General features: G+C 49.3%; 1 protein-coding gene across 1 annotated transcript in view; it reads left to right on the top strand.

Annotated features, from left to right (window-relative positions):
• The window catches only part of BRAT1 (BRCA1 associated ATM activator 1), a 35677-nt gene that overhangs the window by 18908 nt on the left and 3946 nt on the right, over nucleotides 1-12823 (top strand). Inside the window, exons 10-13 of the mRNA XM_069734342.1 lie at nucleotides 571-644; nucleotides 2338-2431; nucleotides 2561-2659; nucleotides 12224-12405. Coding sequence (XP_069590443.1) covers nucleotides 571-644; nucleotides 2338-2431; nucleotides 2561-2659; nucleotides 12224-12405 — 449 coding nt within the window. The remainder of the gene's footprint in view (nucleotides 1-570; nucleotides 645-2337; nucleotides 2432-2560; nucleotides 2660-12223; nucleotides 12406-12823) is intronic.

Genomic DNA, 12823 nt, shown 5'->3' on the forward strand with positions numbered 1-12823 from the left:
GCTACGTGGCGGTGCTATATGCTACGTGGCGGTGCTATATGCTACGTGGCGGTGCTATATGCTACGTGGCGGTGCTATATCCTACGTGGCGGTGCTATATACTACGTGGCTGTGCTATATACTACGTGGCCTGTGTTATAATCTAAGTGGTTGTGCTATATGCTACGTGGCTGTGCTATATTTATCTGCTGTATCTGTGCATCATGAATCATGGTATGTGTTAAAGAGGGGGGCCCACTGAGACTCTTTCGCCCGGGGCCCTCAACAACCTAGAGCCGGCCCTGGCTTCACTGATTGGTCGCGCCCAATCAATCAGTGACAGTCGCAGTCTGGCTACGAATTGGCGCGGGATTTAAACCACGCTTCGCTGAATGGTTGCGCCCGGCCGGCCAAATCATGTGTATTGCATTATTCTTAAATAAATAAACTACATACAGATTCTAGAATACCCGATGCGTTAGAATCGGGCCACCATCTAGTATAGTACTTAGTGATCTATCACTATAATGTGACCATTTTTATTGCTGTACCATTCACTGATGTTATTAACGCTATTAATACTATTTTTAGTGGAACCGGAGACTTTGATGAAGACGTGTAATGTGCTCACGGCGTATCTAGAGGACCCGGAAACGGACCCCACGGTAAGAAGCTTACATTGTCCTACATTGCTACCAGCCTCTGTGCCTCAAGGGGTATTCCCATCTCCAAGATCCTATCCCAATATGCACGTCTTTTATAACGTCTTTTTCTCGTGTTTTAGGATACATCGGGGGCTTATCTACAGCATTCCAGAATGCTGTAGATAAGCCCCTGATGCCGGAGGGCTTACCTCACCCGCGATTTTGTGGGTGACAGGTTCCCTTTAAAGCAGTAGAGCAGTATAATAGTCATTTAAAGGGAACCTGTCACCCCCAAAATCGAAGGTAAGCTAAGCCCACAGGCATCAGGGGCTTATCTACAGCATTCTGTAATGCTGTAGATAAGACCCCGATGTATCCTGAAAGATGAGAAAGAGGTTGGATTCTACTCATCCAGGGGTGGTCCCGCTGCGGTCCGGTCCGATGGGCGTCGCGGTCCGGGGCCTCCCATCTTCTTACGATGACGTGCTCTTCTTGTCTTCAGGCTCCGGCGCAGGCGTACTTTGTCTGTCCTGTTGAGGGCAGAGCAACGTACTGCAGTGTGCAGGCGCCGGGCCTCTCTGACCTTTCCTGGCGCCTGCGCACTGCAGTACTTTGCTCTGCCATCAACAGGGCAGACAAAGTACGCCTGCGCCGGAGCCGCAGCGTGAAGGAACGAAGAGGATGTCATCGTAAGAAGATAGGAGGCTCCGGACCTGATCGGACCAGCAGCGGGACCGCCCCTGGGTGAGTATAATCTAACCTCTTTTTCTCATCTTTCAGGATACATCGGGAGCTTATCTACAGCATTACAGAATGCTGTAGATAAGCCCCTGATGCTGGTGGGCTTAGCTCACCTTCGATTTTGGGGGGTGACAGGTTCCCTTTAAAGGGTTATTCCCACACTGCTCACTTCCATTTCGAGAAGTGAGTCCCGCCAATGGCATCGTGTGTACAAATATCTGCCTGATCGGCAAACCTTGCTCACCCATCGATAGGTGAGTGGTGCCAAAAATCCTTTTTAGTGACTTTTGTGGCTCTTTTCTACATGGCCACCTGCCCAGGTATGTTGTATAGATGACGCCGTTGTACAGCAGCCACGTTCTTCATGCTTCATCCAGTGTATCCGGCGCAATATTTCTGTAGTACCGGGACTGTTAGTAGCCACAGGGCAAGCTCACATAGCCACCATATTAAGCGTGAATGGAGCTGTTGGCAAAGAGAGAGATAGCTGTGACCCAGAAAAAGAATTGATGGAAATACAATAAAAAGGCCCGACAGCCCAATAATGACCCGGCCTTTCTCTAGTGGGTGTTGAAAACTTACGTTACCTTACGAGATTAAGAGTTAGGAATAAATTTAGTGGGTTCAAATTGTAATGTTCTGGGAGTGGCTTTATTACGCTATCAGTACTGTGTTTATAGTATTATCAGCTTATTAGAACTATTAGAAGCTCCTCCCAGCATGTTTCTCTGCTATGCTGCTTCTTCAGGGGGTATAAAGTGAATGGGGTGGCTTGCTACACAGCAACTATGGCTCCGCTGTACAGGCACAATCTGTTAGAGCCATAATACTAATTAAGTGCTGCATCCATTATAGAGGGGTCCTAGAGGTCAGACGCCAGACGATCGTACAGTGATGACAGATCTGACTGCAGCGTTACAAAACTGGACTATAAAAAACAATCCCAAATTGACTGAGACTGACTTTACTGCAGGTTCTGAAGAAGGCGTTTCAGGCCTCGCTGAAGTGGCTCCAGGCCTGGCAGGCATCTGATGAGCATCAGGCAGATGGCACGACGTTTCTTCAAGGTCTGTGACTAATAGGGTGTCGTGGAATTACGGCAGCAGATCCTCCGCACCGTGATACCAATCCAACGTAAAACCTGCTAGACGACTGGATGGGATCTAATGTTTATGCAGCTTTTATTTCTGTCGCAGGGCTGTGTCCAGTGATAACGAAGCGTCTGTGCAGCCCTACTTGGGAGGTCCGAGATACTACACTGGAGTTTATCACCAGCATCATGGCTGCGGTTAAAGGTACCTTGTGTTTAAGGATTTAGGGTACCGTCACACTATAACATTTCGATCGCTACGACGGTACGATTCGTGACGTTCCAGCGATATCGTTACGATATCGCTGTGTCTGACACGCAGCAGCGATCAGGGATCCTGCTGAGAATCGTACGTCGTAGCAGATCGTATGGAACTTTCTTTCATCGCTGGATCTCCCGCTGTCATCGCTAGATCGGTGTGTGTGACACCGATCTAGCGATCTAGCGATGCGATCCAGCGATGCGTTCGCTTGTAACCAGGGTAAACATCGGGTAACTAAGCGCAGGACCGCGCTTAGTTACCCGATGTTTACCCTGGTTACAAGCGTTAAACTAAAAAAAACCAAACAGCACATACTTACATTCTGGTGTCCGTTAGGTCCCTTGCGTCTCTGCTTCCCGCACTGTGACTGCCGGCCGTAAAGTGAAAGCAGAGCACAGCGGCTGTGCTTTCACTTTCACTTTACGGCCGGCAGTCACTGAGTGCGGGAAGCAGACTGCAAGGGACCTGACGGACACCAGAATGTAAGTATGTGCTGTTTGTTTTTTTTAGTTTAACGCTTGTAACCAGGGTAAACATCGGGTAACTAAGCGCGGTCCTGCGCTTAGTTACCCGATGTTTACCCTGGTTACTCAGGGACCTCGGCATCGTTGGTCGCTGGAGAGCTGTCTGTGTGACAGCTCCCCAGCGACCACACTACGATTTACCTACGATCACGGCCAGGTCATATCGCTGGTCGTGATCGTAGGTAAATCGTATAGTGTGACGGTACCCTTACAGTGACCAAGCCCAGATCTCGTTTATCTGCTTCATTTTGCAGTATGTAGTTAAAGGGAATCCCACCTCATTTTTCTGCTGTAAGCTGCGGCCACCATCATTAGGGGCTTATCTGCAGCATTCTGTAATGTTGTAGATAAGCCCCCTGATGTAACCTGAAAGATAAGAAAAACAAGTTAGATTATACTCACCCAGGGGCGGTCCTGTTGCGTCCCGGTCAGATGGGCGTCACGGTCCGGGTCCGGCGCCTCCCATCTTCATGCGATGATGTCCTTCCTTGCTTCCCGCCATGGCTCCGGCACAGGTGTACTTTATCTGCCCTGCTGAGGGCAGAGCAAAGTACTGCAGTGTGCAGGTGCCGGGAAAGGTCCGAGAAGCCCAGCTTCATGCTTTATAACGCTATCAGTACTGTGTTTATAATATCAGCCTATTAAATCTATTATAAGCTCCTCCCAGCATGTTTCACTGCTATGCTGCTTCTTCAGGGGGTATAAAGTGAATGGGGTGGTTTGCTACGCAGCAAAGTACTGCAGTGTGCAGGGGAAGGTCCAAGAAGTCCAGTGCCTGCGCACAGCAGTACTTTGCTCTGCCTTCAACAGGGCAGATAAAGTACGCCTGCGCCGGATCTGCAGAGTGAAGACAGGAAGGAGAAGTCATCGTAAGAAGATGAGGCCCCAGACCCAGACCGCGACACCCATCAGACCGGACAGCAGCGGGACCGCCCCTGGCTGAGTATAATCTAATTTGTTTTTCTTATCTTTCAGGTTACATGGGGGGCTTATCTACAGCATTACAGATTGCTGTAGATAAGCCCCTGATGGCGGTGGGCGCAGCTTATTGATGAAAAATGAGGTGACAGATTCGCTTTAAGGGATTTAATCCAGTTTGTAAGGCTAAGCAGTACTGTGGGCAACAAGCCTACGTCATTGCTGGTTCAGAATAAGCTGTTTTGTGTGTACATGAGGAGTAGCACTGTTTGGCCATTGTAAAGATAGTTTTCAGTTGTCTCTGAGCTACTGGGTGGAGACTAGGTGCTGTGATATCTCCCATTTAAACAAATATGAGGGATTTCTGCTTTCCTTTCTTTCCAATGGTCAGAAGCAACAGCAGAGAGGCCGTTATCCAGCAGTACTGAGCAGTGTAGCTGTGAATTTGACTCGAGTGACCTAAAACACATCACTAGTTTGTGTGCTTTGCTTTCTCCTTCACGCCATTTCTCCTCCTTCCATAGACTACAAAGTCAGCTATAATCCTTTCTCCATTTCCACATTGGGGGACACAGGACCGTGGGTGTATGCTGCTGCCACTAGGAGGCTGACACTAAGTAAATACAAAAAGGGTTAGCTTCTCCTCTGCAGTATACACCGCCCACAAGCTCCGGATAATACCAGTTCTTGCTTAGTGTCCGTAGGAGGCACACTGCGTCTGTTTTTTTCCAGACGTTCTTATTTTTATTTTTTACTTTGCACAAGAGGATGAAGGGGGCAACGGACCTTTTTAAGGGGGCCGATCTCCCCCAAAACATCAACAGGCGAACACGGCGAGTTTACTCCCCGTACCCTTTCCTGCGACGTGGGATGTTCGGCCGTGGACTAGCCCTTTAAAATCCTAGGGGCGTGAACCCTTACGATACACAGAGGCCATCTTCCCATGAGCACAGTCCAGCCACCCTTCCTCTGCACCACCACTGCAGAACAGCGGTGCTGCAAGGAGCTTCCCAGTCTGTCTCCACCTCCTCGATCGATCGAGGTTGACTGCACTTCCCCTCATACCTCGCCTGAAGAGGACCTAAGGGGTGAGTCTAGCAGGGGTGGGGAGGCTCCCGAGCGCCCTGCAGGCCCGACCGCATCTTGCGGCCGGGCACCGCTAATTTAGTCCCCGGCTGCGGCCTCAGCTAGGCCACGTTCCGCCCACTGCGCGTGTCACGCACGACGGTCCGCCCACTACGAGAAGCGCCCCACAAACTCTCGGCGGCCATCTTGGACAACGAGGAGCCTCAACGCCACCCTCTCCCCCCGGTCTCAGTGCGGCATCTGGACACAGGACCTGGGTAGGTGTGCTGAACACTGACACAGGCCCTCATACTCCTGCACAGTGCTCCGCTTTTTACTGACCCACAGAAAAGGAACTGAGCGGCACTCGATGTGTTAATCTTCACAGGCAGTAACAGTGTAGGAGAAGTCTCGGCATAAACTTCAAGCCACTTCCGCTTTTTACTAACTGCACAGGTGCTCCACAGCCCTGCACGGAGGTTAACAGACAACATGTCTCTGCCTAAACACAAAAAGTCTGCAAAAACACATAGTGTTCTTCACTTCTTGCACCTCCTGTCAGGCTGAGCTACCAAATGGGTATACTACTCCGCTCTGTAATGTTTGTGACCCTGAATGAGCTCAGGAGCCTCCTGCCGCAAACGAGCCCGCGGTGACCAGTCCCCCTGAGTGGGCTTTGTCACTTTTGCAATCTATGGCTTCTTTGACTTAAGGTACCTTCACACTAAGCAACTTTACAACGAGAACGACAACGATCCATGACATTGCAGCGTCCTGGATAGCGATCTTGTTGTGTTTGACACGCAGCAGCGATCTGGATCCCGCTGTGCCATCGCTGGTCGGAGCTAGAAGTCCACAACTTTATTTCGTCGTCAGGTCGGCGTGTATCGTCATGTTTGACAGCAAATGCAAAAGATGCCTGCAATGTTTTACATGGAGCTAACGACCTGCGAGAGCGATAAGTGAGTCGCCGTTACGTCACAGGATCGCTCCTGCATCGTTCTGGAGTTGCTGTGTTTGACGTCTCTACAGCGACCTAAACAGCGACGCTGCAGCGATCGGCTCGTTGTCTATATCGCTGCAGCGTCGCTGAGTGTGACGGTACCTTAAAGCTATCGAGTCCCTCCAGGATCCAACCAGGAGCAGGACCACTAATCCGCCTATTCAGGATGTTTCCCCTACGGCTGCGGAATCTTCAGCCTGCAGGGGCCGCTCTCATTCTAAGCACAAGCTGCCATCTAGGAAGCGTGTCCGTAGCTCCTCCCCCAGGCTCTCTGGTGCCTCGGCATCCGTTAGCTCCTCTTCCCGCTCTCGCTCCCCAGGCACCTCTTCCGACCAGGACTCTGATCCTGAGTCTGATGGGCCTCTAGATCTGGAGTCACCAGGTTATCACAGCACTATAGATCAGGGGTATCCCACTGCATTCCTCCAGGGCCGCAAACCATGCGTGTTTTCAAGATTTCCTTAGCATTGCACAAGGTGCTGCAATCATTATGTGTGTAGGTGATTAAATTATCACCCTCGCAGTACAAGGAAATCCTGAAAACATGACCTGTTTGCAGCCCTCGAGGAATGCAGTTTGACACCCCTGCTATAGATAGTCTCATAGAGGCCGTCAACCAGTCTCTTCAGGTTGATGAGGAACCGGCGACCTCCAGTACAGATATTTTGGTGTCTTTCTAAAGGACCAAACGTACTCACAGGGTGTTTGCCAATCACCCGGAGTTCAAGGACATAGTTCAGCGACATAGGGAGCATCCAGACAAACGCTTTCAGGGTCAGAGATCCCTGGAGTCCAAATATCCTTTTTCTCCTGATCCTCGCAAACAATGGACAGAATACCCTCCTGTGGATCCTCCTGTCTCATGTTTGTCCTCTAAAACTATCCTATCCGTGCCGGACGGATCCTCTATCAAAGATCCCACAGACCACCTAGTTGACAGTCTCACCCGATCAGTTTTTGAGGCATCAGGCTCTGCACTTTTTCCCTCCTTCGCTGCTACCTGGGTAGCCAAAGCCGTAACCTATTGGGCAGACTCTCTGCATAAGGCCTTACAGAACAGTGACCTTCCTTTTGACATAGCGGAGCTAGCAAATCAAATTTCCTTGGCTGGCGATTACTTAGTAAATGCCTCCCTGGATGCGGTGAACTGCTCTGCACTTACGGCTTCAAACGCTTTGGCAATTAGAAGAGCGCTATGCCTCAGGAACTGGCGAGCGGACTCTGCATCTAAAAATTCCCTCACGTCTTTGCCATATCTCAGTGGCCGTCTATTTGGGGAAAAGCTGGACAAACTAATTTCAGACCCTACGGAGGCAAAAAGTACTTCCCTTCCCTAGCAGAGATTCAGGCAACCATTCTGACGACAGCCGCAGGCTCGTTTTCTGCCCTTTCGTGTATCTTACGCATGGCATTCCTCAGCCAGTTCCCCTGGTTGGGGCGCCGCGTCGGCAGAGACAAAAGCCCCTCAGGCTTCATACAGGCCCAACCATTCCTGGAGGGGCCGCTCCACACAGTCTAGATCCAGGGGATCCAGACCCCAACCATATTCGAGTTCTTAGCATCCATCGACATCCGGGATGCGTACCTGCACATCCCAATCTTCCCACCTCACCAAAGGTTTCTTTGCTTCACCGTCGGAGAGGAACATTTTCAGTTCACGGCCTTGCCTTTCGGCCTCGCCACCGCCCCCAGAGTTTTCACAAAGGTCAGGGCTTCGGTCATGGCCATTGTGCATTCTCGGGGTCTAGTCATGCTTCCCTACCTAGACGACTTACTGGTCAAAGGTCCATCTTTCCGAGCCTGCGAGGAGTGCGTCCACATTTCCTTGGATACTCTTTCTCGGCTGGGCAGGTTGATAAACTTAAAAAGTCATCTCCTGTTCCAGCTCAACGGATCTCCTTTCTGGGCATGACCCTCGACACCTCCCTAGGGTTGGTGCTTCTTCCTCGGGACAAAGTCCTGGCTCTTCAACAGGGAGTCTGGAACCTTCTTCAGCCGTCCTCCTGTTCCATCTGTTTCGGCATGAGGATTCTCGGGAAGATGGTGGCCGCAATGGAGGCGATTCCATTTGCGCAACTACACTTCGGTCCCCTCCAGCACGCTCTGCTGGACGCATGTGACGGGAGTTCTTTTTCCCTCGACCGATTGTGTCCTCTCTCTCCTCGGGTCAAGCAGACACTCCAATGGTGGATGCTCCAATCCTTTCTTCTCCAAGGAAGGTCCTTCCTCCCAGTCCATTGGCTGGTAGTCACTACCGACGCCAGCCTCCTAGGCTGGGGAGCGGTCTTTCGCAATCACACTGCGCAGGGCACCTGGACTCATCACGAGTCTCGTTTTCCAATCAATATCCTGGAGTTGCATGTGATTCGGCTGTCTCTAAAGCGGTTCCATCATCTCCTAGCAGGCCACCCCAACTGAATCCAGTCTGACATTGCTACGGCTGTGGCTTATATAAATCATCAGGGGGGTACCCGCAGCAGAGCTGTAATGCTCGAGGTAGAGCACATCCTTCGCTAGGCCGAATACAACCACTCAGTCATATCGGCCGTTCACATTCCAGGAGTGGAGAATTGGGCCGCGGATTTCCTCAGCCGGCAAGGTCTTGCCTCAGGAGAGTGGTCTCTCCATCAGGACGTATTCCAACAAATCTGCCTTCGTTGGGGTACTACAGATGTAGACTTGATGGCTTCCTTGTTCAATGCCAAGGTACCTCATTTTGTGGCCCGGTCCAGGGATCCCAGAGCAATCGGGGCGGATGCGCTAGTCCTTCCTTGGAGTCAGTTTTGCCTCCCTTACCTGTTTCCCCCCTGCCCCTGCTTCCCAGAGTCATCAGGAAGATTAGGGCAGAGGGTGTCCCAGTAATTCTCATCGTCCCGGAGTGGTCTCGCCGGGCGTGGTATGCAGAGCTGGTCCAGCTCATCGCAGACGTTCCTTGGCGCCTACCAGATCGTCCAGATCTACTTTCCCAGGGCCCGATCTACCACCAGAACTCAGGGGCCATGTGTTTGACGGCATAGCCGTTGAATCCTGGGTTCTGAAAGCGGGTTTTTCCCATGGGGTAGTTTCCACCTTGATCAATGCCTGAAAGATTTGTGCAAATATTATTGAAAAGACAGTGTCTGTTTAATCAGACAGTTTTTGGACGTTGTGTTTGCTCCATATTAAATTGTAAAATCCAAGTACGCACAGGGAGAGAGCCACGCTGACGCGCTTAGTATCAGAACAGAACTCTGTTTATTACATCCTTCGTCGCTATATACCGTATTTTTCGCTTTGTAAGAAGCTCTGGATTATAAGACGCACCCCAAATTTTGAGGAGAAAAATAGGAAAAAACTTTTTTTAATAAATTGGGGGGGCTTCTTATAATTCATGCGTCTTATTGCTTACCAGGGGTTGTGGCTGCGGTGGATCAGGGTCCCAGGGTCGTTGCTGGAGGCAGGAGTGGAGCATTGCTGCAGGCTGGGATGAGGGGGTCTGCAGGGGGGCTCCTGTGCTGCAGACTGGGATGAGGGGATCTGCAGGGGGGCTCCTGTGCTGCAGGCTGAGATGAGGGGGTCCTCAGGGGGGCTCCGGTGCTGCAGGGCTGTCTCCGGTGCTGCAGGGCTGTCCCCGGTGCTGCGGGGGGGCTCTGCCGACATTTTGTGAAAGGCCAGAGCCCCCGGCAGCTCGTCCATGCTTTCCTGTGCGGTGGACTTTGGGAAAATGGCCGCTGGGAGGTGGCGCATGCACAGATGGAGATCTTGGGACCAAAATCTCAAGAGATGAGATCTCAGCCCTGAAATCTCATCTCCCGAGATTCCGGCGGCCATTTTCCCGGAGTTAGTCATACAGGAAAGCGTGGATGAACTGCCGGGGGGCTCTGGTCTTTCACAAAATGTCGCCAGAGCTCCCTGCAGCATCGGAGCCTCCAGCATCACCCGGGGCAGCAGTGGACAGCAGCGGTGGCGGGCGGCAGCGGACAACTGCGGCGGCGGACACCCCCTTATCCCAGCCTGTAACGGTAAGCGGTATATCCACTTTGTAAGACGCACGCCCATTTTCCCCCTAAATTTGGGGGAAATAAAGTGCGTCTTACAAGGCGGAAAATATGGTAGGCATTTACTGGACCTACAACGTAGCAATATCATTGGCTCAGCTTCTCTTTCCGTGTGTGCTTGCATTAGCATACATACACCTCATTGGCTAAAGTTAATATCGCCTACACCCACATTTTAAAGGTCTAGGTGCCTTAAGGTTCTGGGTTTGGTTCTACTTCTTACTTTCACTGTCCTCTGTGTTATCTCTAAGTCCCGTTAATCACAGGAATCCACGTGACTTAATTTAAACACACAGTCAGACTGAATTTTGCAAAGCTGGAGATGCATGTAGAATAACCAAAACGAAGTCAAGAAAACCTGTCTCCCAGCTGTAATTTTGTTTTACAAAAAAAAATATGTATTACTCATCCTCCCCGGGTCCAATGTTAAGTCTTCACCGCTCTTTTCTGCATCGCTGACGTCTCTTTGACAGCATTCCTTGCGGCTTGTGCCATCAACCTACGCAGGACCGCTCAGCTCAGTTTTCCGCTGCAGCGCCGTTAACGTGATGTTAGACTGCAGACGGTAACGGATATCTGGAGACTAAACACTGGACCTGGGGAGGGTGAGTACAGTAGAGTTTGTTTTTTACACAAATTACAGTCGGGAGAAGAGGAGGCGATGACTGGAAAAAAAGATCTTGCACAATGCGATCTACTCCAGAGTATAGGACACCGACGGCAGATCTCAGGGCCGCAGTTACAGGTGCTTCGTACTAGTTTATATGAAGCATCTTACAGAGTGAGAAAAGGTGCACAAATCCTCCGTAATTGTCACTAGATCTGTCTGTGAGCTCTAAAGCAAGTGGCTCTGACATCTGGTCTTAAAGGGGTTGAACTTGTTTTTTTTTTTTTTTTTAAATTGGCTCGCTCAGAAATGGTGCCAGTCTTAACCATAGGGAGGTAATAGCCAAAACTGGAAAATTAACTAATTTAATTAGATTTTGGGGGTACTAAAAAAAGCAATACATAACCCTGTAACTACCACCAAATCACATAGAATAAAGTACAAACTTTATATCATAGGATGTTTAAACTTTATTACTACACTACAAAAGACAAAAATATTAAAAGCATAAAAACCCAAATAAAAAGAAAAAAAGGGCAGTGTGGTCAAGAAAATAAATAGCATGAAATACACTAAAAATAAGGCAATATAACAAAGTAATAGGGGCATAGGAATATAGTCCTTACAGATTACAAAAACATAGACTTTGTATAACCACACAATAGCTGTAGTATAACCAGTCCCCGAATAAATAGAGCACTGATGATAAAATTATCGATCATATCACTAGGAGAAATCAAATTAGTAAGCTACGAGACCCCTACATTAGCGCTCATAAAGTATAAAGTATCAGCTGAGATTATAATGCAACTTATACCCAGCATGTGCCATCATGCATAAAGACCACACTGCCCCGACGCGCATTTCGTTGTAGCTTTGTCAGAGATTTTTTTTTGTTTTTGTTTTTTGTAGTTGTGGTTTGTAATTGCTATTTAATAGAATTTAAACATACTTTGATATAAATGTTGTACTTTTCTTACCACGGGCAATGTCTGGAATGACAGAAGGTGTATGTAACATAGTAAAAAACATAGTAAAATAGTAAGGCCGAAAAAAGACATTTGTCCATCCAGTTCAGCCTATATTCCATCATAATATGTCATCATAAATGTCTACTGCAAGTACCAGCCACCGACTCTAGTCAGTGTGAAGGATGTTCACCGTCAGACCAGCACTGTCTGTTCTATATAAACCAGACAGAAGAAGGCCTTACTGTGCCAGCGTGGGTACAGCCAGCTCCACTGTGTGTGAGGCAGCATATAGCTCTATGTTGTGTGCAGAGCATATTTCCTAGAAATGATGCTTTCTGGCAGAATATATAGTAATATCCAGTCACTGTCACTTTGGTTCCAGGACGCGCGGATGTTGTACAAGTACTGATCAGCTCTGGACTTCCCCAGCTTGTTTTGGATCTTATGAAGGACCCGGAGAGTTACGTTCGTGCGAGTGCTGTAACCTGCGTGGGTCAGATTGTTAATATCACTCCCACCGAGGCTGCCGGCGAGTCTAGATCTGCAGAAACTTTAAGATGTGAGGTCAGTAGACTCACAATAAGGATGCAAATTTCAAAAAACTGACCGTCAGATCCAAACATAGACTAGGTATGAACGGTGCTAACCTAGAGTCACCAACTCGTATATAATCAAATAAATAAGGCAGCACACTGTAGCGCCATAGCTTGCAAACATGAAATATGAAAATTCAATTGCATTACTGCCCTAAGGGGTAACGTTTCTCCTTATGGAGAGTGACATACCAGCTCTGGCTTGTCAAGGTAAGGAGGCATATTCACCGTGCAATGCTCCTCTGGGAAATATAATATGCAAATTGCCTCTTCAGAGAAAAAGAGGCCTTAAACTCTATAGCGCCACCTGTTGGAAGTAGCGATCGTACAAGTCACAATCAACCCTTTAACAAGTCGTGCAATATGACTTAGGATAAAAGCCAAATCAG

This window comes from Ranitomeya imitator, chromosome 7, assembly GCF_032444005.1.
Source record: "Ranitomeya imitator isolate aRanImi1 chromosome 7, aRanImi1.pri, whole genome shotgun sequence".
NCBI lineage: Eukaryota > Metazoa > Chordata > Amphibia > Anura > Dendrobatidae > Ranitomeya > Ranitomeya imitator.